Source organism: Bombus terrestris, chromosome 9 (genome assembly GCF_910591885.1).
Source record: "Bombus terrestris chromosome 9, iyBomTerr1.2, whole genome shotgun sequence".
Lineage (NCBI taxonomy): Eukaryota > Metazoa > Arthropoda > Insecta > Hymenoptera > Apidae > Bombus > Bombus terrestris.
The window spans coordinates 11,785,651-11,809,326 of record NC_063277.1 but is presented as its reverse complement, the minus strand read 5'-3'; the positions used below and the strand labels follow the sequence as shown (position 1 = coordinate 11,809,326).

Sequence of the window (23,676 nt, the reverse complement as noted above, 5' to 3'; positions counted from 1 at the left end):
GTTCACACAGTTTATGTCAATTCTATAAAGAATTGCTTTTTTGTCTGCTTGTTTCGTAATGTGATACGTATTGTCTTTGGTGTAAATGTAACCTTAACTGTCTAAATAGATGAAAATTCCTGGTAGAATATATCTAGTGAACCATGCTCATTATTGTAAATTTTTTACTGCTTATTATATTTGTATTATGTGTGATTTTTTTATATATATTGTAATTATAGATACTATATTTATCGTATGTAATCTAATGTAAAATTAATGTTTAGTAAAATTTAATTTAACATACAATGCATTTACAGTTTTTGAGCGTCTTCATTGATGACTTTATGGAGCATATTCCTTCTCTGCGCCCTGTGGAATCATTTGATCCCTTTAATTCACGACATAGTGTAGTAATCCTTACAATTATAGTAGTCCTTACAATTATTTTACTAGAAAGATCTTTCACCTTCTTCTCTCCTGTGATCAAATTTATTTAAAGTCAATCCAATGTCTGGTTTCTTGTCATTGTCGTTATCCCTAAAATTTCTACTATCTTTTTCCAAACAATTTCAAGTCGCTGTTTAATTATATATATATATATATATTATTACTCGTATACATACGTACTTATTTTTACTGGTCACACGCAGCATATTTGTAAGTTCTTATTGTAATTGTTCGAAAGTGAAATTTTTTGCATTGCACATCAACGCTTAAAATCACCAATATGCAATTTACAATTTATATAATTTGTTATATAGAAAAAATCTTACTTATCACCAAATTAAAATATAAAAAGAATATTCAGTTTTCAGAATATCATAGAAAATTAAATATTATGCTATTTAAAAGACCTATGATCTATAATTGTATCTTCAGTATAAATTGAAATAATAATTTTGCGCTAGTTCCGAATAAAAAATAATAGCAATTTTATTTTCAGACATGGGTACAATTACTAGTTACAACCGAACACCACAACTACCATGTATTTCATCGATCTTGATGTACGCACAGTGTCAAAATATTTTAACAAACAAGCAATTACGCATGAATTTGAATTCTATATCGATCAAATTGGAACAGTTATCGAATTTCCCGGCCAATATAGTGATTGAAAACGGTTTCAAGTGGATATATATGAAAATTCTTTTCGTAGATCGTACGATTGTCACACCATGCTATATTCCAAATAGAATCATGTATTTCGAATTTGTTAAGTGTTTCCTCTGTGAGGAATTTCAACCGAAAGAATTGGTTAAATTTCTTACAACAAAATTTCTTACTGTCCAGGTAATTAGAATCTTGTATATATGTATAATGAGCGAAATAATTTAGGAACGTATCAACTTTTGTAATTAGGTAATTGGCATACGAATTATTGAACCCTCAATTTCTGGCCGACCTGACTATGATAAATCGGTATCAAAATCATCTAAGGCTGTTACGAAAGAGGAATTTTTACTAGGAATTGCTAAATTTGATATATCTGATCTTTTGAGAGGATTTTGGGAAGTAAAATTGACGAATGACTTGATTCATCCTTGCAACATATTTGCTGGCAATATTGACTATACAGATGATGAGAGAAAGAAAATTTCGTGGAAGAATTCACCTCTTACCTCAGATACTTTTACATCGTACAGTACATCGATAAAAATTAAAATTCGTCCAACGTGTGATTTGCGAATAATTCAAAAGAAGATCATTCAACATGAAAATATATTCAATCGAATATTTTTCAATTTGAACGATTTAAAATTGGCTAATGATATTTTGAAAGATGTATCTCTTCATAATTCCAACTTACTGACCATTTACGAATCTTCAATAGAAAACAATAATTTAAAAGTAAAATTTTGAAGTATAATTGTAGTTTGATTTTTTTACCACTCTTTATATATTTTTCTGTTGTCATACATACTTATCAGTTTTAGTTAGTTGATATCGTTTTTTGATGTTATTTATGATACAGACACAGGGTATGTTGAAGCATATTTTAACGGGTTTCGCTATAGAAAATTGTGAAAAATCCTACATTTTTCTGGAAGGTTTGTCAAACGGATACTTGTTAAACATTTGGGAAAAGGTGAAGAAACTCCCAATTCAACATAAATGCATTTATTATAATAGCAGTTATGTATTTTTTACACGACTTTATGAAGACTTCATACTTTTAGGCGGAATTATTCATATTATATTGAGGTAAACTAAAAAAAATTAACGTATGCTTGTTTATAAAATTATTTCGGAAGTTTTATATTACTTTCGTATTTGATTATCTTTTTTTAATTTACTTTTCATTCAGAATTTGTATGAGGTAATACATCAATTTTCACTACATTATATTAAACACGTTTATTTTGTTTAAAGCGAATCCTTAGAAATGCAACTTCGTAAGTGCATTTTATATATTGGTAAAACGAAAGCAACAATTCAGTCAAATGTTATAAGGAAATTAGGATTGATGAATCTATCATTAACGATGAAATCTTTACATCAAACACATCTATTCCCAGAACCAGATGATGTAAAAGCTTTTATTAATGATATTCGAAAAATATATTCCACAAAATACATTCGTAAAAATATGGTATAAATTACTAATAATTATAACAATTATGAATGTAGGATTTAAAATTTGAAATTTGAATTGTTGTGGTAACAAAACAGCACAAATATTTATTAAAATATCAATGCAAATATCTATTTAATCTATTTAGGAAAAAGGAACAAAAATTGTATTATAGGATGAATATGAAATATTGCTCGAAATTATTTTTGATTACGATTTGTAATTATGAACGTATATAGGTATGTATTTAAATAAATGTATTCAACAGCACATTACTATAGTTATGATTATGCCGGTTAACTAATAATAATGGAATCGTTTTTATTATGTTAATACATAATTTTCTTTTTGTCATAATGATTTAGCAATAAATATGAAAAATTAAATTCTAAACGTTATACAATTATGTTAATATTATGTGATTTTAAAACAAATTGCATCAGATATCCCGTATTGATTGCTATTGAAATATGTATGTAACACGCAGAGTACAAATTCTACAGCTGTTAATATATCAGTCATGTTAAATAACAATTCAATTTGTATTTAAATACTTTTATAATATTTATCTTATTCAGAAAATTTAAACATAAAATTACATGAGTCTTGCAAATCAACCTTTAAGGTACTGTAAAACACGTGTTCTCTTCAATAAATAACCTATATGTACTTTTGGTTCAATTAACAAATATTAAAACGAAATTTTTCGGATAAGCAATTAACTCTGTATTGTGTTAAAATTAGTTATCATATATTTTTATAAATAAAATTAACAAACATTTTTACTTTTAGATCATGCTCGTCCAAAAAGGAATTCAGAAAATTGATGTATACAGATAATAATTAAAGTTTACATTTTATATTGCATATAGATTTATCAGTTTTCTTATATTAGAAGCAGAAATTTTAGTACTTTATTTTACTTAATTTCAAAAATTTACCTTTCACAAAGGTATACTAGTTTTTACTAATAACATTGAAAATAACAATTTCATGAATTAAAAAAAAAATATTTTCTTAATCTGTTATTTTAACAATCTTTTACGTATTTGTTACTAGTTTACAATACAAACATTCAGTATTAAATATTGTTAGAAATATAAAAATTTTTCGGTAATATTTTACCTATATAAATATTAAATTGGAGCAAAATATAATTCATTATATATATGATAGATTGATATTAATTTTGTAACACATATATGCATATTATTCTTAATATTTTGCTTATTACATTTGTTTCATATAGGTAAAATGGTTTCTCAAATATTTGATGAATCTTCAAAAGGAATGCAGTTAGTTAATTCAGATGATGAATCTCAGACTCATATACCAACTGATAAACAAGTTGGTGGTATTAATAAAATACAAATGAAAAAACAACTTGGCCTTTTAGAAGGAGTTGCAATTATTTTAGGAATTATATGTGGTTCAGGTATGAATTTATTGTGATTTATACATTATAGTACGTTCCAAATGTCTAATAATTTTCTAAAATTAATTTCTTGCATCTTTGCCTAATTTATAGTTACAAAACTTTACAAACTATAACTATAAATTTTTAATAGAATTAATTATTCTGCTCGTAGGTATTTTCATTTCTCCAAAAGGTGTAATCATAGAAGTAGGAAGCGTTGGAGTTTCTTTAATTGTTTGGGTTTTATGCGGTTTACTTTCCATGGTGGGAGCATTATGCTATGCTGAATTGGGTACTTGCATACCTCGTAGTGGTGGAGATTATGCTTATATTTATGAGGCTTTTGGTGATTTACCTGCTTTTCTATATTTATGGGCAGCTAACTTAATTTTTGTGTAAGTTACATGCATAAAATTTTGTCAGTGTTATTTATTGCCACAGGGGGAGTGGAGAAGAAATAATGTCATTTCTGTAATTTCAGACCAACTACAAATGCTATCATGGGATTAACTTTTGCTGAATATGTTTTAAAACCATTTTTTCCCAATTGTTCTATTCCAGATAATAGCGTACGTCTACTGGCAGCAGTTACTATTTGTAAGATGTTTTTTTTGCACATAAAATGCAGCTATTTTTTTCTTCAGTCATATATTATTCATTTATACTATAGGCTTTTTGCTAAATTTTTAATTCTAATTTTATTTAATTATTCATAGATATTTGTAGCTCCGTATCATCATTATCTTTGCTCAAAGAATATTGTTTCTACAATATTTTTATTAAACAATATGATTGATTTACCATTTCTATAATTTCAATGTTTTAACAGGTTTACTTACATTCGCAAATTGTTATGATGTTAAAGAAACATCTAAAATGCAAAATGTATTCATATTTGCTAAAGTTGGTGCATTAATAATTATAATTATTGCTGGGTTGGTTTGGATGATGTTAGGTAAGTATAATTTTAATATATGGCTAGATATTAGTATTATTAAATCTTCAAAAAGAAACTAAACAGAATATAAATTTTTTTATTATAGACTCAATTTAAATAACTTTGCTCTTCTTAAAATTCTTCTTTTAATAATCAACTATATGTACATATTAATAATTTGTTTCAGGACATACAGAAAATTTTGAAAATGTCTTTGAAAATACAATCACGGATCCTAGCAAAATCGCAGTTGCCTTTTGTTCTGGTATATTTTCATATTCTGGATGGAATTACTTAAATTTTATGACTGAAGAATTGAAAGATCCTTATGTGTATGTAGTATAAAGTAACATAAGATCATTTTTTTTTTTCAATAGTAAATAAATAATTTTATTTTACAGGAATTTACCACGAGCTATATACATATCACTACCTTTAGTTACTTTCATTTATGTATTGGCAAATGTAGCTTATTTATCAGTTTTAACACCAACTGCGATGATTGCCTCTCATGCAATTGCTGTGGTTAGTATTATTTTCTATATGGTGATTTTATTCAAAAGATGTATAATTTAACTATTGAGACAAATTTTTGTTAGACTTTTGGAGATCAACTTCTTGGTGTAATGGCATGGACAATACCTGTAATGGTAGCTATATGTGCATTTGGAGGATTAAGTGTTCATATTATGACATCATCTCGAATGTGTTTTGTTGGTGCCAGGAACGGACATTTTCCTTCAATGTTAAGTCATATTAATATTTCGAGATTTACACCTACACCTGCCTTAGTTTTTCTTGTATGTATATATATGAAATATATATTGTATTACATATTCCAAATTAATGTTCATTGAAATATAAATATTTCCTTTTTTATTTTTAGTGTATATTATCTTTAGTAATGCTGTGCACAAGTGATATTTTTGTATTGATTACATACTGCAGCATAGTCGAATCATTTTTTATAATGTTATCAGTATCTGGTGTTTTATGGCTTCGTTATAAACAGCCTAATATGAGTCGACCCATTAAAGTAAGTAATTAGATATTAGGTCATCCAAAAAGTTTCTTTCGTTTTATAAAGAAATAACGGATGAACAACATTTTTCGTTTTATATTATTTTATCAAATTACGTATGACCCATTTTGTTCTATCAAAATAAAGATCACAACGTTCAACAGATTAGGATTCATGTTTGTATAAAGATGCGTTGTTGTAAAAGGCGTGTCTGTAAAAGAAAGACACTTTTCAGACAACCTAATAGATAGATATTACTTCAAATTCTCCGGAAATATTTTGATTAAAATTATAAATATATTTTTTTAGATGCCTTTATGGATTCCTATCACGTTTGTATGCATATGTGCATTTTTAGTATTTTTTCCCTCCTACCAAAGACCATACGAAGTTGGAATAGGTGCCTTAATAACTTTATCTGGAATTCCAGCTTATTTTATTGGTGTTAGATGGAAAAATAAGCCACTATGGTTTCAACGATTTATTCGTACGTAATATCCATATAATATATTTATCGTGTCATAAATCTTCCACAGACACATTTTTAATTATAATGTAATGTTAGCTTTCTTGCATTTCAATAATTTTATGACATTTGCTTTTACAGTTGAAATTACTTATATCATTCAAAAATTATTCATATCTGCCACTGAGGAACGGGATCATTGATTTACATAGTACGAATATTAAAACAATTTGGTGTTGCATTGAATTTTGACATTTTGCTTTAATATACATGGTACTAATTTGCATATTGCTAACACCACATAACTGTGTTCTTGGTAAACAAAAGTTTACAGTGTATATGTAAGATAAACGCGAAATTGCTCTCTAGAGTGTAAGATTAATTATTTATGTGTGTTATTTACATTGTATAACTGACAATTATTATTTATTTTGAGAAAATCTTAACCACTTTAATTTCTTACATGTAGAATGATAGTTTTGGTTCTCTAATAATCGCATAGCATTATATGCGAATATTGCTACAAAATATATCTAGGAGTGATGATATATTTTTCCAAGTATTAATATACATGTTTTTTAATCCTTATTTAATAAATTAAAAAAATAAACATTATTTATCTGAGTTAATCATTAAATTTAAATAATTGTGTTGAAGATATTAAGCACATTATTATTATACTGTAATGTATAGCAATGTAAACATACATGTTAAGATTTTATTAAATAATTTTAAAATAATAATAATATGATATTTTTCAATACTTTCAAAGTAAAATATGATATATAATGATATTAATCGTAGCTTCCATGATACAGATAATCCATAATAAAAAGTTTGATCAAAGTTTTTATAGTATTGTGATAAAATTATTTCAAAAATAAATTATATAGATAAAAACTGATATTATTTGTAATTGGTATTAGTAAAAAAAATAATATGACAAAATTTTCTGTCTGTTAGACAAGGACAAAATTTCAACTCATTCAAATACATATATTCTAATTTTGTATCTCCTGTCATTTATCTGTTTAAATATTCATTAAATACATGAAATAACAACTTATTAGTAAATAATATACATTCATGCACATTCATTTTCTATTACATACATTAATGAAACTGGTATTTTTGCTGTCTTGTAATGAGCTTTAAGTACATTGTTGTTTATTATATTTATTTACATAATCAAAAAATTCATATAAGCAACATCTTAGTAGAATATGCTTCCTTTGTTTAACAGTGATTTAAAATTTAAATAATACCAGATGTCTGTACAGAACAAAATTTATACACACATTGTATAAAGAAATTGAAAAATTGGTAAATTTTTGAGATGTAAATAATGGAATGTTATACATATTTCTATTTTTTCTATGTAATCTATAATTTCACAACAGCCATTACATACAGATATTAACAAATACCAAAGAGGTTGTCAAATCTTTTTTATACACAGATTAATGTATATCTTCTGGATTAAACATTCCCTGTAAAGTAAAATTAGAATATCTAATTAATTGGTAACTTTAAAGTAGGTATGATAAGTGGTTTATATGGATATTGTTTTTAACATAAAACAAAATTTTTGTAATAAAATACTATTTATAGATATTGATGATCAAATATATAATTACAAAGTTATAGCAAATTGATAGTTTCCCTTTAAATAAATTTACTTTATGTATAATGTTAATATACATATATTTTTTCACAATATTAATATAAAAATAAAATATTAAAATCGTCATCCATAATTATATACAGTGTATGAAGAATTGATAAAAAATAAATAAATGTGATGATTATTTTTATACTAATAATTATAAGTACTACAATCTTACCTTAGCACGCCTTAAAATAGAATCCTTACTGGCATCATATGGATGGTCTTTACTTGGAATTTCTAATACTGAAGGTATAGGTTGTGTGTGGCTATCAATTACATGACGAATCATTTCAGCAACCTTAAAAATATATTATCAAAGATATATCAATATAATCATATTATTTAATAATAATTTATTAATAAATATATACAATAAAATTTTAATTCTATTAATTACAAAGCATAGATAATCTTATTGATAAATTGTATTTATTAAAACTTTATTTTTCAAAGAATATTTTTCCTTATTTTTTATTTTATATATATAAAGAATATATAAAAATATTACTCTTATTTACATTATTAAAATACACCACATTTATTTTTTAGAATCTTATTGTTATTTTAAGGATAAATATGATACTTACATTTTGATTGATAAGTATAATATCAATATCATCTCGTTTAATGAAACGTTTAAACGTATCTTCTATGTCACTTACAGCTGTATCTGTAAAGAAATATGTAAATGCTACAGATTTAAGAAACTATAAATAATAATAATTCGTTTGATAAACATTTTAATACAAAGTATAGAATATTTGAGTACAATATTTGAATACAAGCACAGAAAAATATAGACTTTCATATTTGATTTTTTTTTTTTAATTGAAATTTGGTAACATACATACTTTTATCTACGACCATAAAATTAGGTTGTCGATGTTTATTAATTTCACCAACCCCGCCCAAAAGAAATCCAACACAAGTATCCTAAAAATGAAACTTTTATATATATACTTCGGATATCAAATAAACTTAAATATACATTTCAAATACCTCGTCTCCGATCACAGCAAGAAGTTTTCCTTTCCCCGCTGAATGTAAAGCCATTATTATCTATAAATGAAGAATAACAGAGGAAATTTAAAAGAATAATTGTTAATTTAACAAATCCTGACGATACATCAGCTGACAAGTCACACCTACGTGCTTAAGCTATGTACTAGAATATCACGTGTCAAACTTGTCCAATCGAAATAGTATAGTAAATAGAAGGGAGGGAGGAGATAAGTACTGATCAACTTTAAAAACAGCAAATTCTGAAATAGGCTGGCATTTGGCATACTATATACCTACATATGTACGTATCAGTGTAGCCAGATATCCATCATCCCTTTATCTCTTTCCTACATTATCGATCGAAAAAGGATGTAAATGTAATACACGATAGTAGATAGTATGCACTGGAAGATAATTTCAAAACGTGCAAACTGTATAAGATACTGTTTTACATATATCAAACCTTTCTACTTATCAAACTAAGTTTTTAGTAAAATGGTTCTTTTTGCCATTTCATTCACTAGCGTACGAGGATAAAAGCATATAAATTTATTAAAATGAAATTAGAAGAATATATTGATAAAAAATTCAACCGAAACATATGACAACTTTAGTTAGATAGTTTCTCTATGCGCGCAACGCGTAATGTCTAGGGTTATGTTTCTGTATGTGTTAGAGCACACATTAGTGCTATGTGTATTTGATACTAATTATATATGTAAATTGAAAGACGGGAAATTGTATTAAATTGTACAGTTTTATGCATTGTTTTTCGTTGTATTAAATATGTAGAAGTACGAAAACAAGTTATCATTAAAGACATTTCTACAAAACTCGATATACGGTTCCACGATTATTATTACTAATTATGTTATTTAGGTTATTATGTTATGGAACTTATAAAGTCGTTAAATAGTTGTGTATTTTCGTTATTGAACACAACGATAAATATGGAAACTCATAATATATATATCAGTTTGTGTTAAATGTAAAAAGGAGTGTGCTGGCTAATTATCGTTTGCTGTTAATAAAATCTCTAACTTGTAAGTCATGATTATTACAATGAGCATAACCCTAAGTAAATACCTGTATTGATAATTTAGACGTGTTTTCTTATGCATGAAATGATCTCTATAATATTTGATCCTTAATTAAGTAGCATAAATATATTTTTTAATATGTATTTTCAATTTTGTATTTTAGGAATTACATTTTCTTAACATATGTACTTGTTAGCTGAGATAATATAATTACCATTTAATATATAAAACGGTAAAAAAAATGTCATTTGTGAATGATGTTAATATCTACAAAAAAATGGTTTCTCAAGAGATCATACAAAAACCATGTACTATAAATGAAACTTCAGCAGAATTTATGGTTCTACCCAAATGTGAACACTCGGAAGAAACATTGGTAACAAAATAATTAATATTTCAACAAATATACATCTTATATTATTACATATTCTTTGTCTATTTTATACTTTGTATTATATTTTTATATACTTTTCTACATACTACATCTTATATATATATCTTATATATTTTTAATTTATTTTATTATTAATTATCAATATTATGTATAGATTGTTGGTGAGGAAATAATTGTAGATGAAAACATAGATATTAATCAAATATCAGAGGAAGTTATTTGTAAACAGAAAGATACTTCTGAATATTTTGAAGAAAGCATGAATGCAACAATGTCTGTTGAATATGCGGAAGATGCTATATCATTATCTGGAGAAAATACATCTAGGCAAAAGTGGCTTTCAAATGATGTCAATAAGGAAGAATTGTTGGTAAATATTAAATGTTTTTTTATGATAATTTTTATGATAAAAGATCAGAATACATTGAAGTGATAAAAGCGAAATAATGAAATTGGTAAATTCTTCTTTTATTTTAGTATGTTTTGTTAATTAATATGATGTGATAGCTTTCAGAATCAGAGGAAAGTGAAGCAGAAACATATAATAAAGTAATAGTTGATGATCAAGATGGAGATGAAGAAACAATAGCCACATTTGTAACTGCTGCTGGTCAACAATTAGCGTTATATGCGGTTGAAGATTCAGATGAAATTTTTGCTGTAGCAGTTTATGATGAATCTGGTGAACCACCAACAAATTTTCAATTTCTCATGAAGTATGTATATTTATGCATATATTACATATCAGATATAGTTAATAACAAATGTAATTCAATAATTACATGTGAAAATAATAAAATGATCATATTTACAGATCAGATGTTGAAAGATTAATAGGCGAAGGCGCAGTTAGAACTGTTAAAAAACCAACACAGATAAAAAGGCAATTACTGACTACTGAGTCACCAATATTTTTTCCTAAAAGTGAACCAATAAATGATATATCAATGGATAATGAAAATAAAATCATGTCAAATGAAAATGAAAGGATACAAGAAAAAGAATATATATTGGAAGAAAATTCAAATTTAATGAAACATTCTAATTTAAATTTAGGTACAAAACGAGTTTCTAACATTATATATGCAACAAATGAAAAACAACCAGATGTAACATATTTAATGATGGACGATTGTTCTGCAAATATGGGTATGTATTTAAAACTGGTAATTATTAAATAATATCTTGATATAACGAAATTTCAGATATTATAAAAATATCTCAATTTTTTACAGATAATTCTGAAGAATATCAGGAAGATGATAAAAGTGATAGTGAATTTGTAGAACAATCAACTGTGCAATACATCTTATTCGAAGGTGATCAATCTGATTCTGAACTAACATTCGATGAAATTCACAAAACTCTTCAAAATTTGAAAGCAAATGCAGCAAAAAAGCAAATGAATAAAAAGATCATTAACAGAGATCAAAATAACTTTGGAAATCTCAAAGAAACGGAATATGAAACTTCAGTGTACCAAAATTCTAATGTGTCTAATAAGATGTCTAATAGTTTAACAAAGAGAAAATTCAATCTGTTAGATAGTCAACAGGAATTATTGGAGACATTAGCAAATTCATCAGCAGATTTAATACCAAGTAGTACAAATTTAGATATATCGAATGGTTCAATTGAATATACATCACCCGAGTCGTCACAAATACAGTACAAAACTAAGCGATCCCGGAAACAACAATTAATTTCTGTAAATCGCGAAGATTCCGAAATTATTATACAACCAGCATCTCTTGTAACTGAAGAAGACAATAATGTTAGAAAAAGAGTAAGACGAAATAAAAGAGTAGCTCATTCTAGATATCGTCAAAGAAATACCGACTCGAAAAGAATGAAAAAGGTTAAGCGAAAAGAAGTTGAAATTATTGAAATTGATATTGATGAAGAAGAAAGTATCCTGCAGTCAGAGCGGGATGTTGTTGAAATAACTATAGATGATAGTAAAGATAAATATTCTAGCGATAAAGAAAATGAAATTATAATGGTTGGGGATTCCGATGACGAATCACAACAATCGAATTCAAAAGCAATTTTATTACAATGTCAACATTGTTTAAGAAACTTTAGACAACAAAGAGCTCTAGAAACTCATTTGCGAGTTTGTTCGAAATCACCCTCTAATACAATACGATTTAATGAACAGAAATTGAAACATGCAAATGGAACGACTGAAGATACTGTTAAAAAACAATACGCTTGTAAAATATGTCAACAAAAATTCGATGTAGTGGTAGCATTAGCCCGTCATGTACGTTCAGAACATTCTCAAAGAAAAAAACGTAGATTTAGTAAATTATCAGTTGAACGACCATCCATAGAAATTAAAGAAAAGAAGGAACACATTGAGCCAAAAAAACAGACTATAATTAAAAAGATTAAAAGAAAAAGAAATCAAAGACCAAAATGCACCTGGGAGGTAAAAAAATTAAGTTGTTCTGATTGTGGAAGGTGGTTTCCCAGTGCTGCTTTATTAAGAGCACATTGTTTACAACATGGAACAAAAAAATCTGGTATGTTATTTTTAATAATTATTTTATTGATATATGTATGATAATTCATTACAAGAACATTAAATAACTGAAAAATATTTATTACAGAACAACAAATACGCAGATGTCAGATATGTAAGAAATTAATTAGATCTAGATTACTTTTTGTACAACATTTGAAGAAACATAGAAATTTACAAAAAAATATAAAATCTGTACCAAATATTCAAAAGAAGCTACACACAACTAGGTCAGTAACAAGTAAAATTACTACGCTCAGAAAACGGGGACGTTCACGAAAACTTTGATCTCTTCAAATATCAACACGTGAAATTTGTAGAAATTGGTGATATATGACAGATACTGTTACTATTTCTTCTAATGTGAAATATGTATAATAATATGTTCATACTTCCAATAAAAGTTGGAAATATTTATATGTTCATTGAAGAAATATCTTACAATTACATTAGATACCTAGTTAAATGTATATATCATTTAGATATACCATGTATATTATGTATAATTTAACTATATACTATACATTTGCAGCTTAACTTTTACATTGACTAAAAGATTGATTTTACCTAGTTTTTTTGATCACGCAACTCTTTAAGAAACATCAAGTGCCGAAAATTAATTAAATTTAAGCAAAATGTGAAAACATATATTATTATATGAATAAAATGCTTAAACTAAATTACATAGGTCAGTTTTTCTTAACAAATTTAACTAAGAATGATTTATCATATTTAAACAATATTATTGATTACTGTAAATAAAATGATTGTATTGAAAGTATATATATTTAATTTTATTTGGATCATAGACTTGAATAGAGTAAACATGTTTATGCATTTTTTTAACCTTAAGAAAAGCAGAATACCAAAGTTTGAGTGTTTATTTTGATTACAGGTGAACGAAACGCGTGAGATTTTTTTATAAAATTAATGTCATAAAGTAATATACATATAAATGTTCATATACACTACTACCCGCTTAATGTTCGTTGGTTGGGTTCGCGTGGCGAATATTATCTAGAAAGGTGTATCCCAGGAATTGCTTTTTTCAGCACGTTCAGCTCAGTTTGCATTGGGAGCGAGAGTGAGATATATTTACGGCAAATGAACATACTCGCTTTGGAGAAGCAGTCCTAAGAATTGATGAAGGTGATTATAAGAACATTAATCGAGGTAAAAGTACGAATATAAGAATATGTCTAAAATATGGCAAAAAAGGCGAACATTAAGTAGGAATAATTATAATACAAAGATAACCGATGAGTATGGGAGGAATTTAGCTTCACAAATTATCACCTCTAGTGATCAAACGATCGAACTATATGCACAGTTCTTCCTACAATGTTTTTGACGGGAGAAATGTGCGTATGCATAGCAAGAGGGGAAAATGTATGTTAATACCGGATCGTACGGAACTAACCAAAAATACGCGCCATCACGAACTCTTATCACCGATGAGTTAATGCTCTTATAGGTTTTGATTGTCATTTTCAATTTTTGTATGAGAGGAGTTGTTTTAGATCTATCGATCAATTAACGGAATGAAATTATTATAAAATTATACATTTTATAAACGATTACACAAATTGTTATACAGAAAATTATAAACTCATTGTAGAATTATACAATTCTTATAAACTTACAGATTGAATTGAATAAAATAATTTTATTTTGCAAATGAATAAAATACTCAAATCCTTTCCAATAAGTTTCCAAAAATTTAACGAACAAGTTATAAAAAATAACGAAGAGTTTGAGAAAATTGGTAAGTTTTGATAAATATTAAGAGAATAATACAACATAAAAAGTATTTCGAATCTTTTCAAATTCTTGAAAACAGGTCATTTTCTGAGGACATATGAGAATAAAAAATTTATCGGCTAAAATAGCGATTTTGTATCAGAAGAACATGGTAATAGGAAGTGGCACAATTCGAAAATAACATCACATTCCAGAAATTTCTCAGATTATATTTTCGGGTTCTCGAAAAAATATTTTGTCAAAATCTCTATTTTATAACAAGAGAATATAATATTATAAGAGGTAACACTATTTCAATAATACTTGGAATTTGACATCACATCTCGGAATTTTCGAAAACTATTTCGCGGTCGTTTGTTATACTATTCCTCTTAAAATTCCACGCTTTCTTAAATATTTGCCGATTGCATTTTTTGATTTTTTGTTTTTATGGAATTGGATAGTGACAAGGACAAACAACAAAATTGTAAAATATTGTTAAACTACGGTCTGATTTATTGAAACTATTTCTAAATACATTCATATAATTATCTTGCAACAAATAATCTCATTTTTTTATTGTACTGTCTAATCATTTCTAATAATCGTTATTGCCAGTTGCTGCTGTCTGCTTGTAGTATTCTTATTGTTATTTTCACAGTACAAAGGAAAGGAATTTATTACTAATATTTTATTAAGTTTTCAAGTAATTTTTATATTTTTTTACCCTTACCCTTCGCTGATCGTTAATACGAATTTCCCTTCTCGTCGCACATATGCGCATTTCTTCCACCCAGAGCATCGGAAAAGAAATGTGCATATAATTCGAACACTGACCGCTAAAGGCCCTTATCCTTAGTTCACATTGTTTGATTGACTTTGTTAATATTACATTAGCGATCTTCCTTTTCATTTCTGCTGTAATGACATAGATTTTATCATAAGTGTGATGATTTTGAAACAAATAAAAATATCGAATATATTTTATAAAATATACAAAAATTATTGAATAATACTTTTCGAAGTGAATACGACCAACTAGCCTCTTATAAATATTTTTACAATAGAGTAAAAAATGCAAAAGATACTTCTTGAATATTGTTTTATTTGTCTACCGTCTGTATGTTATACAATTTTTTTATTTTCTCAGAAATGGGAACCGGAGCTCCTGACATTAAATCTCGACCTGTAGTAGTTTTTGGAAATGCTATCACATTTTTTATATTTTTTGTGTTACAGAGCAAACATATTAAACGGTCCAATCCTAAAAATCCAACTTATTTGTTATGATACTCCATTGTCACATATAGTTAATATTTGAATTAAAAATAAAATACCTATAGCAATTCCACCATGAGGTGGAGCACCAGATTCTAAAGCATCAAGTATATGCATTAAGTGTGTTTCATCTATATTTAGCATCTTAAATAGTTGTTTTTGTAATTTTGAGTCATGGATTCGTATCGATCCTCCTGCGATCTCGAAACCATTCATAACCAAATCATAATGCAATCCTCTAACCTATAAAAGTATTTCACTTATTAAAATACTATTAAGCTTATTAATTAATTAACATGGGTACCTTCAGTGGATTGTTCATAAGATATTGCATATCATCTGGATGAGGTTGCGTGAATGGATGATGCATAGTTTCTAGTGAATTTGTTTCAGTATTAAACGAAAATAAAGGGAAATCAGTGATCCATAAAAATTCATTCCTATTAGTACAAATTTCTTGACCTTTACTTTCTAAGGACTTTGTAAATTCAAGACGTACTTTTCCTAATAGTGATTGCTGTAATTTTAAGTTTGATGTTAATATATATAAATGCTTGATGTTAATGTATCATTAATAAATGTAGAAAATATAATTAGCAGATTAATATTTACCGTGTGTACTTTTTCTCCACAAGCTAAAAACAGTACATCTCCTTCTTTTAAATTTAACTTTTGTTGTACATTTCCATCAATAATATTTGTTATTACTGGCGATTTGTTAGGTATCTTTGTTTGTATTAATTTCACAGAAGGGAAATAAGTACATTGTAGCTCAGATATAGTATCTTTGATAGATTTTGTAAGAAAACCCTAGGGTATACAAAACATGTTATAAATATAAAAATACCAAAAATCAAGGAAAATATAAATAACTTGTAAACATACATGTTTTTGGGAAAAAACTAGAGCATAAACTTCACGGTGTTCATTTTGTTCCATTTTTAAACTCTGTTCTAATACCGAATGATCAATTAATTCTGTCAGTCTACAAAGCTGAAATATTAATACTATTTTTGAAATTATTCTTCGAATTTGAATTAGAAGTATATTTAAATCTTACTTGTTGTGGTATTCGTAAATCTGGTTTGTCTGTACCATATAATTCCATTGCATCCTCATATTTCATGTGTTTAAAAGGAATAGTTAATTCTCCTGATTCTTGAGGCCAAGAATATGCTAATAAGTTTTCAATTAACATCATTATTCCTTCACAATCAACGAATGACATTTCAATATCCAGCTGTGTAATAACATATCTATGAGTACTAAATAATTTTATAAAGGATATATATCTACAAGTCAAAAATTATACCTGTGTAAATTCAGGTTGTCTATCATGTCTAGGTTTTTCATCCCTGTAACATCTCGCAACTTGAAAATATCTATCAAAGCCACCAACCATTAATAATTGTTTAAATTGTTGGGGACTCTGTACTAATGAATAAAATTGGCCCAAGAGTTTTGTTGGAACTATAAATTCATGTGCTCCCTGTGTTAAAAAAAAGAAGGTTTAAACATCTTGGCCATAATGTTTTTAGTACCATTCTGGTATACATACTTCAGGAGTATTTTTAAATAATGTTGGAGTTTCAATATCCACAAAATCGCATTCTTTAATTAGGTATTCTCTCATCTTCATTATCACTTCTGAACGTAATCTTAAATTCTTTTGTAATTCAGGATATCTTAATGATATGTATCTATACTTCATTTGTACATTTTCATTTGCCTTATTATAGTCTCTAATAATAAATGGAATATTTGAATTTGCTATGTTTAAAACTTTTAAGGATTTTACTTCTACTTCAATATCTCCAGTTCCCATATACTTATTCTCTTGACCCTCTGGTCTTTTTAATACTCTACCTTCTATGCTCAATATACTTTCAAAGGTCAAATTCCTAGCCATTTCTTGTAAGTCCTTTCTCTAACATAACAGATAGTTTGTTTTTAATATCGATATATATACATATAGTATACTTTATTGGAATTTATATCCTTTAACTCACATGTTCAGGTATAATGAATTGAGTAGAACCATAAGAATCTCTCAATATCAAAAATTTGTCAATTCTTAAAAATTCTAACCACCCACATAATTGAACATTCTCTCCTACATTTTGTAGTCTTAATTCACCACATGTATGAGATCTTGAAACAAATTTATTAACTGGTTGCACATTTTCTTTTATTCTTTGTTGTTTACCAGCTAAATTATGTGTATAAGTTATACACATTAAAGAATGTTTTGTCATAAGCTAAACAATTTTATATTAAAATATTTATAAATATTTTCATTTTTGTATAAATTAAGATATATTCTATGAACTTAATAAATATTTGCACTCACTTTTTGATAACATAGACGATTCATAAATAAAAAGTTAAAAAATGACATTTTTGATACAATACAATTACGAAGCATTCTTATAATAAACAAAAATATGCGGTTTATAAATATATATTGTAATGAAAAATATTTATATCGATATATCTAAATCACACTTTAGGTTTAAAAAACTTTTTCTGCGTTATTTTCACTGTTACATATTCATATAAATACTAGTTTTTGTTGTTTTATATTTGAAAATTAATTATTGAATATACATAGTTTTCATAAAAATACTGTGCCTTTTGCGTCTATCAGAAGAAACTTCGCGGGACAAGAGGAGCAAATAGTAAGATAGCCTACGAAATACATGAAACATAAAGAGTTAAAGATTTACAGGCAGTATCTGCTAGATCACAGCGCTCTATGGCTAGCGACAGTAGCGTAGCAAATATTGAGTTAGTGAGTAGTGAATGACCGATTTGTAAAGGGTACCTTACGACTTACGTCATTAAAAGCTTTATATCCTACACCTATATGACTGTGTTTCTGATAGGCTCAATACAATTACTTATTTATACATACATATAAAATAAACACACTTGTTTCACACCTACAATCTAATAAAATCATAGCAATGTGCGACGATGAGCAAAAGAGGAAAGTATCTACTTATTCGTAGGATAGGTTAAAAGGAATAGGTAGTAGGAAGTCTAGTAGAAAGAAAGTTGAAGGACTAATTTGAAAGATATAATTATAAAAGTTCACAAATTAATACCCTTAATTAGTTTCTTTTACTGTTAAAAATTTATTCGATCTATGGATATGTGGCAACCTCCAGCGTGATTAGAAGTAACCAATTAGATTTGCACTATTTGTCTAGCCATTTTTCCCTAGAAACATTATTTTCATCATCAATCAGTGTTTGGATATATTAAGACAATTATAATAAAGTCTGTAGTTACGTTTTCAAGCAATATTTTAATTAAATATAAAAATGAATAATCCTAAGGAAAGAAAAGCTACAGCAGCAAAAACTGCAAAGCAAAAGAATAATGAAAGTAAAGCAACAAGTAGCAAGATAACAACAGTAAACCAACAAAAAGTGAAATCAAATAAACTGTGGACTAATGATGATAAAAAAATATTGTTAGAAGGTTTAAAAAAATATGGGACCGAAAATGTTGAAGCTATATCACAAATGTTGCCAAACATGTCTTTTGAAGATATCAGATGGAAAATTACTGAATATTCTGAAATGGCAGAATATTTATATGAACATGAACTAATAAACAACTGGATGAATTGTGGAATGTTTGAACCTGGGGATAGTCTTATCCCAGAAGCATTATTATTTATACATTTATTTGAAAAGCATCCATCCCCTTCAGAAGCAGAAGGTTTTGATTTCAGGTATATATGAATAGTTTTATTTATTGATAATAAGTTATTGACTATTTTATAACAGTTTATATATAATACTAATAAACTCTGTTTATTGATAATTGTATGTAATTATTGTAGAGCAATATATAATTTTCTTTATCGCTCAAGCCTGGGACCAGTATCATATTTTGATCTATCACCAAAAGATAGAGATTTACTATGTATTTTGTTATCAAGACTAGAACGCAAGATATGGCCAAAATGTGAGAAAGATATCTGGGAATATGTTGGTAATACTTACAATAAAAGACATATTAAAAAAGTATATCCAGGAAAAAGGGTCCCGGGTCAACTTTTATAATATAGTTATAGTTTTTTTATACATTCATGTGTAATGATAATATTTAATAAATATTAATAATGTGGAGGTGCTTAAAATTTGGATACATTTTCTGCTGTGATAGAAAAAGATTTTCTTTATTTATATATAACATAAACAAGTACAAATTTTTATCCAATAGAGTAAATTGATTTATTTTATGTGACAGAAATCTATTGTCTTAAAAATGTATTAAAGATTACCTCATGTAAGTTATATATATAGAATAAAATAAATGTTTATTTTAAGAGATATTATTTTGTATTGTAAATAATTATAACCCAATGTAATAATATACATTCATCTAATACATATCATAATATAAAATAATTGTTTTGTATCTTTTTGAAGAGAAGCTCTTTGTAATATATCTTCTCCATCTATTTTTAGCTCAATGAATGTATAAATTACATAAGAATGATGATATAGTACATTAAACAATATCATATATATTATTTGTGAAATAATATAAATGCATAATATATGAAAATTAATCAAATAAGGTAAACAACACACAGTACCAACATGTCTTTGCATCTTAATATGCATTAATCATAAAGCAAAGTTTGAAGTATATTAACTTGCAATATGTGATATTTATTTACGCTTTCTAAAGCGTACAATGTATACACGCTGGCACGTATACACTAACCGTAAATGATTACTCTTTTATATGTATCTACATATATTTGTAACATTAGAGGGGTAAAACACAGAATAAAAATAATTTCATTTTAACAATTGCTGTTACATTGCTTTATACAAGTTCAAAATCTTTAGGATAGGCAAGATATTTAAAGATTTTGAACTTTGATAAAAATTTCCTAATTAATAAATAATAATTAATTTTTTAATATTTCCCATGCATCGTCTTCAAGTTTTGAATCCCAGTTAGATGCATGATGGTCCGTACTAAAGTTGATTAATATTTCGTCTTTATCTTTTGATTTTCTTGCAACTGGTTTAGAATCTGTTATTTGGTTACTTTGTTTTGTCTCATTACCCCAATCCCATTCACAGTTGGAAAAATTTGCAGTTGATACATTGGTTCTAAAATAATTTAAAGTACAATTAATTTATGAAATTGCATTGATTATAATCATTCAAATTTAAAATGCTTATGTTTTATAATAGCTTCACTAGAACTACTATTAACTTACTTGGGCTGCGATGTTTTCATTAAAGATGTTTTTTCAGTGGAATGATGCTGGGTTATATCATTATTTTGATAAGTAGTGGAAGAACTTTGATAATGTTCCTTTGAGCAATATTGATTCTGTTCAACTGAATTTGTTCCTCCAATATCACCCCATCCTCTTCTCCCTAAATCTCCAACCTATTGAAAGATAATTAGGAAGTTTAATAATTAGTTAGTTTATGGATTTATTGTTTAATTACTTAATTGACTTAAAGGAATTTAATTATTTAAAAAAGAAATAAAAATTTGCTTGTTCTAATACAATATTAATTACAATTACAATAACATTTCATCCAAGAATTAAATTATCTAGTTAATAAGTACTATTAATCATCATTTTAATATATAGCTATCTACCTTAGCAGCTATACTATTAGCTTGAGTTCCAACTTCTTCCCAAAAAGTACCATCACGTACCTAGCGTAAACAAAATAAGACGGAAACGAAAAATTTAACTGAAAGTAATATATATTTCACTATACATAAACATAATGCTAAATACAAAATAAATAATCACTATTAACTTTCTTTTACCACTAAATTATAATTTAATAATTTATTTTACAATAAAAAACATAAGACAAATACGAATATAAGTATGCATATATCTATATGCAAATGTAAATAAATAGATACAAATACCTTTTGTATGGCTAACTCTCCAGTTCTAATGGCATTTTCTGTAGCTTTACTTGCTATTTTTGATGCTGATGAAGAAAGTATTGACCAGCCCTAGAAAAGTAAATGTTTACTGCAGATTTCATATATACCAACTGTACATGTTAATTATAATTAGTTATCTTAAGCATAATTACACTTGCTAAAGAGGATACTGCACTGTCAAAAAATTCTTGCGATGAACTCCTGGGTGGTGGATTCATTTGATAACCAAACCCTCCATATTTACCACCTTGACTAGGTGGAATATTACTTTAAAAATATTCATTAACTTTTGTATTATTTATATTTTATATATATTAATTACTATTACATATTTTATTATAGTTATAAAACTAAAAATAATAAAATAAAATAATAATAATAATATTGATATAAAAAGTAAAACTTACTCTGGACGATTAGCATTTTCATTTTGTTTTCTTGCAAAAAAGGCTTCTGTCTGAGACTTACAGCTATTTGAATTAAAATTTTGGTAAGAATTTGATGTATCACTTTGATATGAAGAATACTCTTGTTGATTTTCTGAACACATTGAGGATTGAAAATCCTTAGCTGTGGATGTAGTTGGATTCCAGCTTTCTCCACGTGCCAATGTTGCAACCTAATTATTTATGTAACATAATATTCCATATTGTTTATTTTTTTAAAAAGACATTAAACATGAGTAAAGTTATGTTTCACGTACCATCACATTTACTTAAATAATTTATAGACTAATTTAAATAATTATTTCAAGGATATAAAATTATACATAACACATTGCATTTATTACTTCTCCTTACTATAATGTAATTAAGAAAAGTTTGGGAAAGTTTAAGAAAAGAATTGCTTATACATTGTAGTAAAAAGCACAAAATGTTATGATTAAAAGCAATATATTATATTTACCTTATCTCTATATAATGCTGCTGCTTTAGTATTATACTTTTGTGTTATTGACATATTATCGTTCCAATCCGGTTGTGATTCAAAAAATTCACGAGCATTCTTGTTTCCACCAATTCTCATTTTTTCTAACTCTGAGTCTTTCCATTTATCCATGGAAATGGATCTGACAAATGACAAATGAACACCAAGTCCTCTGTGTTTGCCTGAACATTCTAGACAAATCCATATACCATATGTGACAGAAACCCATTGAGGATTGTGAGTTCCACATTCAAAGCATTTCTGCAAAATAATAAAATTTAATTAACATATGGAATATTATGAAGAAAATAAAATTAATGAATTACATTGTTCTCATCTTTTGGCTTAAGCCCACTTAGAATTCTTCGAGTTCGTGGACTAGCCATTATCTCCAGTCGCTAAAACTCAAATAAAAAATCGAATCCAATATTTAATTTTGAAATTAAAAATCCACCATACTATACTTGTCGTTAATCCCTTGACGGTAGTAATCTCAATTTGTCATAGACGAATGAGCGAATGAAAAAAGCAATTCCGATATATATCAATTACTTGATATGTATTTTAAATTCTATCATATGAGTAAAATAATAGATATATCATTTATATACAACCAAATTGAACATAATGTCATAAAGTTTATGGAACTGATCATTTCATTGGATATTTCATCTCATATGAGAGGAGAGTACCAACAAAGCAATGAGCAATGACTAAAAATTCAAGTACGCGTGTTTCTAAAATAT

The 23,676-nt window shown here is 26.7% G+C and overlaps 7 protein-coding genes and 1 long non-coding RNA gene across 21 annotated transcripts; 4 read left to right on the top strand and 4 right to left on the bottom strand.

Annotated features, from left to right (window-relative positions):
- Positions 1 to 895: 895 nt before the first annotated feature.
- Positions 896 to 2,009, top strand: LOC125385606. The gene is made up of 2 exons (XM_048408370.1): positions 896 to 1,275; positions 1,345 to 2,009. Exons 1-2 carry the CDS (start codon positions 928 to 930, stop codon positions 1,843 to 1,845), a joined length of 849 nt encoding a protein of 282 aa, XP_048264327.1. The 5' UTR covers positions 896 to 927; the 3' UTR covers positions 1,846 to 2,009.
- A 1,004-nt stretch (positions 2,010 to 3,013) lies between these two features.
- LOC100651208 (Y+L amino acid transporter 2) lies at positions 3,014 to 7,808 on the top strand. Of its 4 annotated transcripts, none has more exons than XM_012311752.3 (12): positions 3,014 to 3,182; positions 3,350 to 3,509; positions 3,807 to 3,992; positions 4,147 to 4,369; positions 4,456 to 4,571; positions 4,804 to 4,929; positions 5,099 to 5,243; positions 5,313 to 5,436; positions 5,511 to 5,711; positions 5,798 to 5,947; positions 6,242 to 6,419; positions 6,540 to 7,808. In XM_012311752.3, exons 3-12 carry the CDS (start codon positions 3,812 to 3,814, stop codon positions 6,599 to 6,601), a joined length of 1,506 nt encoding a protein of 501 aa, XP_012167142.2. In that variant the 5' UTR covers positions 3,014 to 3,182; positions 3,350 to 3,509; positions 3,807 to 3,811; the 3' UTR covers positions 6,602 to 7,808. The 4 variants fall into 4 exon arrangements, with proteins under 4 accessions (XP_012167142.2, XP_012167140.2, XP_003397591.2 ...); XM_003397543.3 differs by lacking the exon at positions 3,014 to 3,182 and adding an exon at positions 3,188 to 3,283; XM_012311750.3 differs by lacking the exon at positions 3,350 to 3,509.
- LOC100651333 (V-type proton ATPase subunit F) lies at positions 7,765 to 9,470 on the bottom strand. Of its 2 annotated transcripts, none has more exons than XM_048408991.1 (6): positions 9,367 to 9,470; positions 9,067 to 9,126; positions 8,919 to 9,000; positions 8,655 to 8,737; positions 8,243 to 8,365; positions 7,765 to 7,888 (listed from the first exon to the last, which is right to left on the bottom strand). In XM_048408991.1, exons 2-6 carry the CDS (start codon positions 9,118 to 9,120, stop codon positions 7,859 to 7,861), a joined length of 372 nt encoding a protein of 123 aa, XP_048264948.1. In that variant the 5' UTR covers positions 9,121 to 9,126; positions 9,367 to 9,470; the 3' UTR covers positions 7,765 to 7,858. The 2 variants fall into 2 exon arrangements, with proteins under 2 accessions (XP_048264948.1, XP_020720455.1); XM_020864796.2 differs by lacking the exon at positions 9,367 to 9,470 and adding an exon at positions 9,217 to 9,358.
- LOC100651527 lies at positions 9,286 to 14,235 on the top strand. 5 transcript variants are annotated; one of them, XM_048408985.1, is made up of 9 exons: positions 9,286 to 9,370; positions 9,949 to 10,112; positions 10,273 to 10,485; positions 10,658 to 10,873; positions 11,011 to 11,219; positions 11,318 to 11,652; positions 11,739 to 13,031; positions 13,119 to 13,260; positions 13,563 to 13,713. In XM_048408985.1, exons 3-9 carry the CDS (start codon positions 10,351 to 10,353, stop codon positions 13,624 to 13,626), a joined length of 2,394 nt encoding a protein of 797 aa, XP_048264942.1. In that variant the 5' UTR covers positions 9,286 to 9,370; positions 9,949 to 10,112; positions 10,273 to 10,350; the 3' UTR covers positions 13,627 to 13,713. The 5 variants fall into 5 exon arrangements, with proteins under 5 accessions (XP_048264942.1, XP_048264941.1, XP_012167147.1 ...); XM_048408984.1 differs by lacking the exon at positions 9,286 to 9,370 and adding an exon at positions 9,513 to 9,863; XM_012311757.3 differs by lacking the exons at positions 9,286 to 9,370; positions 13,563 to 13,713 and adding an exon at positions 13,926 to 14,235 and having other exon boundaries at positions 9,513 to 10,112.
- On the bottom strand, positions 13,810 to 14,396 carry LOC125385692. The gene is made up of 2 exons (XR_007225246.1): positions 14,327 to 14,396; positions 13,810 to 14,163 (listed from the first exon to the last, which is right to left on the bottom strand). It is a non-coding gene; the product is annotated as an uncharacterized LOC125385692 (long non-coding RNA).
- Positions 14,397 to 15,263: 867 nt separating this feature from the next.
- On the bottom strand, positions 15,264 to 18,754 carry LOC100651645 (aspartate--tRNA ligase, mitochondrial). 4 transcript variants are annotated; one of them, XM_012311759.3, is made up of 11 exons: positions 18,399 to 18,754; positions 18,058 to 18,306; positions 17,607 to 17,975; positions 17,361 to 17,537; positions 17,109 to 17,288; positions 16,934 to 17,041; positions 16,661 to 16,858; positions 16,353 to 16,565; positions 16,108 to 16,291; positions 15,886 to 16,034; positions 15,264 to 15,688 (listed from the first exon to the last, which is right to left on the bottom strand). In XM_012311759.3, the coding sequence occupies exons 1-11, from the start codon at positions 18,471 to 18,473 to the stop codon at positions 15,680 to 15,682; spliced, it is 1,911 nt and encodes a 636-aa protein (XP_012167149.2). In that variant the 5' UTR covers positions 18,474 to 18,754; the 3' UTR covers positions 15,264 to 15,679. The 4 variants fall into 4 exon arrangements, with proteins under 4 accessions (XP_012167149.2, XP_012167150.2, XP_048264943.1 ...); XM_012311760.3 differs by having other exon boundaries at positions 15,264 to 15,685; XM_048408986.1 differs by lacking the exon at positions 15,264 to 15,688 and having other exon boundaries at positions 15,856 to 16,034; positions 18,399 to 18,752.
- Positions 18,755 to 18,850: 96 nt separating this feature from the next.
- Positions 18,851 to 20,394, top strand: LOC100651884. The gene is made up of 2 exons (XM_003397548.3): positions 18,851 to 19,790; positions 19,902 to 20,394. The coding sequence occupies exons 1-2, from the start codon at positions 19,375 to 19,377 to the stop codon at positions 20,122 to 20,124; spliced, it is 639 nt and encodes a 212-aa protein (XP_003397596.1). The 5' UTR covers positions 18,851 to 19,374; the 3' UTR covers positions 20,125 to 20,394.
- A 324-nt stretch (positions 20,395 to 20,718) lies between these two features.
- Positions 20,719 to 23,658, bottom strand: LOC100651762 (ADP-ribosylation factor GTPase-activating protein 1). 3 transcript variants are annotated; one of them, XM_048408989.1, is made up of 8 exons: positions 23,257 to 23,658; positions 22,910 to 23,191; positions 22,411 to 22,622; positions 22,156 to 22,255; positions 21,983 to 22,072; positions 21,698 to 21,757; positions 21,303 to 21,478; positions 20,719 to 21,192 (listed from the first exon to the last, which is right to left on the bottom strand). In XM_048408989.1, exons 1-8 carry the CDS (start codon positions 23,314 to 23,316, stop codon positions 20,985 to 20,987), a joined length of 1,188 nt encoding a protein of 395 aa, XP_048264946.1. In that variant the 5' UTR covers positions 23,317 to 23,658; the 3' UTR covers positions 20,719 to 20,984. The 3 variants fall into 3 exon arrangements, with proteins under 3 accessions (XP_048264946.1, XP_012167151.1, XP_048264947.1); XM_012311761.3 differs by having other exon boundaries at positions 22,156 to 22,270; positions 23,257 to 23,654; XM_048408990.1 differs by lacking the exon at positions 21,698 to 21,757 and having other exon boundaries at positions 22,156 to 22,270; positions 23,257 to 23,655.
- Between the last annotated feature and the right edge of the window lie 18 nt (positions 23,659 to 23,676).

Coding starts and splice junctions, on each gene's coding strand:
- LOC125385606 (XM_048408370.1), top strand. CDS start 928: ATGGGTACAATTACTAGTTACAACCGAACACCACAACTACCATGTATT. Junction 1,276..1,344: donor CAAAATTTCTTACTGTCCAG/GTAATTAGAATC, acceptor TTTTGTAATTAG/GTAATTGGCATACGAATTAT.
- LOC100651208 (XM_012311750.3), top strand. CDS start 3,812: ATGGTTTCTCAAATATTTGATGAATCTTCAAAAGGAATGCAGTTAGTT. Junction 4,572..4,803: donor ACTGGCAGCAGTTACTATTT/GTAAGATGTTTT, acceptor ATGTTTTAACAG/GTTTACTTACATTCGCAAAT. Junction 4,930..5,098: donor GTTGGTTTGGATGATGTTAG/GTAAGTATAATT, acceptor AATTTGTTTCAG/GACATACAGAAAATTTTGAA.
- LOC100651333 (XM_048408991.1), bottom strand. CDS start 9,120: ATGGCTTTACATTCAGCGGGGAAAGGAAAACTTCTTGCTGTGATCGGA. Junction 9,001..9,066: donor TTGCTGTGATCGGAGACGAG/GTATTTGAAATG, acceptor TTTCATTTTTAG/GATACTTGTGTTGGATTTCT. Junction 7,889..8,242: donor CTATTTTAAGGCGTGCTAAG/GTAAGATTGTAG, acceptor TTTACTTTACAG/GGAATGTTTAATCCAGAAGA.
- LOC100651527 (XM_048408985.1), top strand. CDS start 10,351: ATGTCATTTGTGAATGATGTTAATATCTACAAAAAAATGGTTTCTCAA. Junction 11,220..11,317: donor AATTTTCAATTTCTCATGAA/GTATGTATATTT, acceptor TCATATTTACAG/ATCAGATGTTGAAAGATTAA. Junction 13,261..13,562: donor AAGAAGCTACACACAACTAG/GTCAGTAACAAG, acceptor ATACATTTGCAG/CTTAACTTTTACATTGACTA.
- LOC100651645 (XM_048408986.1), bottom strand. CDS start 18,473: ATGCTTCGTAATTGTATTGTATCAAAAATGTCATTTTTTAACTTTTTA. Junction 17,042..17,108: donor ATTTACGAATACCACAACAA/GTAAGATTTAAA, acceptor TTAATATTTCAG/CTTTGTAGACTGACAGAATT. Junction 16,859..16,933: donor TAGTTTTTTCCCAAAAACAT/GTATGTTTACAA, acceptor TGTATACCCTAG/GGTTTTCTTACAAAATCTAT.
- LOC100651884 (XM_003397548.3), top strand. CDS start 19,375: ATGAATAATCCTAAGGAAAGAAAAGCTACAGCAGCAAAAACTGCAAAG. Junction 19,791..19,901: donor GCAGAAGGTTTTGATTTCAG/GTATATATGAAT, acceptor TAATTATTGTAG/AGCAATATATAATTTTCTTT.
- LOC100651762 (XM_012311761.3), bottom strand. CDS start 23,316: ATGGCTAGTCCACGAACTCGAAGAATTCTAAGTGGGCTTAAGCCAAAA. Junction 23,192..23,256: donor AGCCAAAAGATGAGAACAAT/GTAATTCATTAA, acceptor ATTATTTTGCAG/AAATGCTTTGAATGTGGAAC. Junction 22,271..22,410: donor GAAAATGCTAATCGTCCAGA/GTAAGTTTTACT, acceptor ATATTTTTAAAG/TAATATTCCACCTAGTCAAG.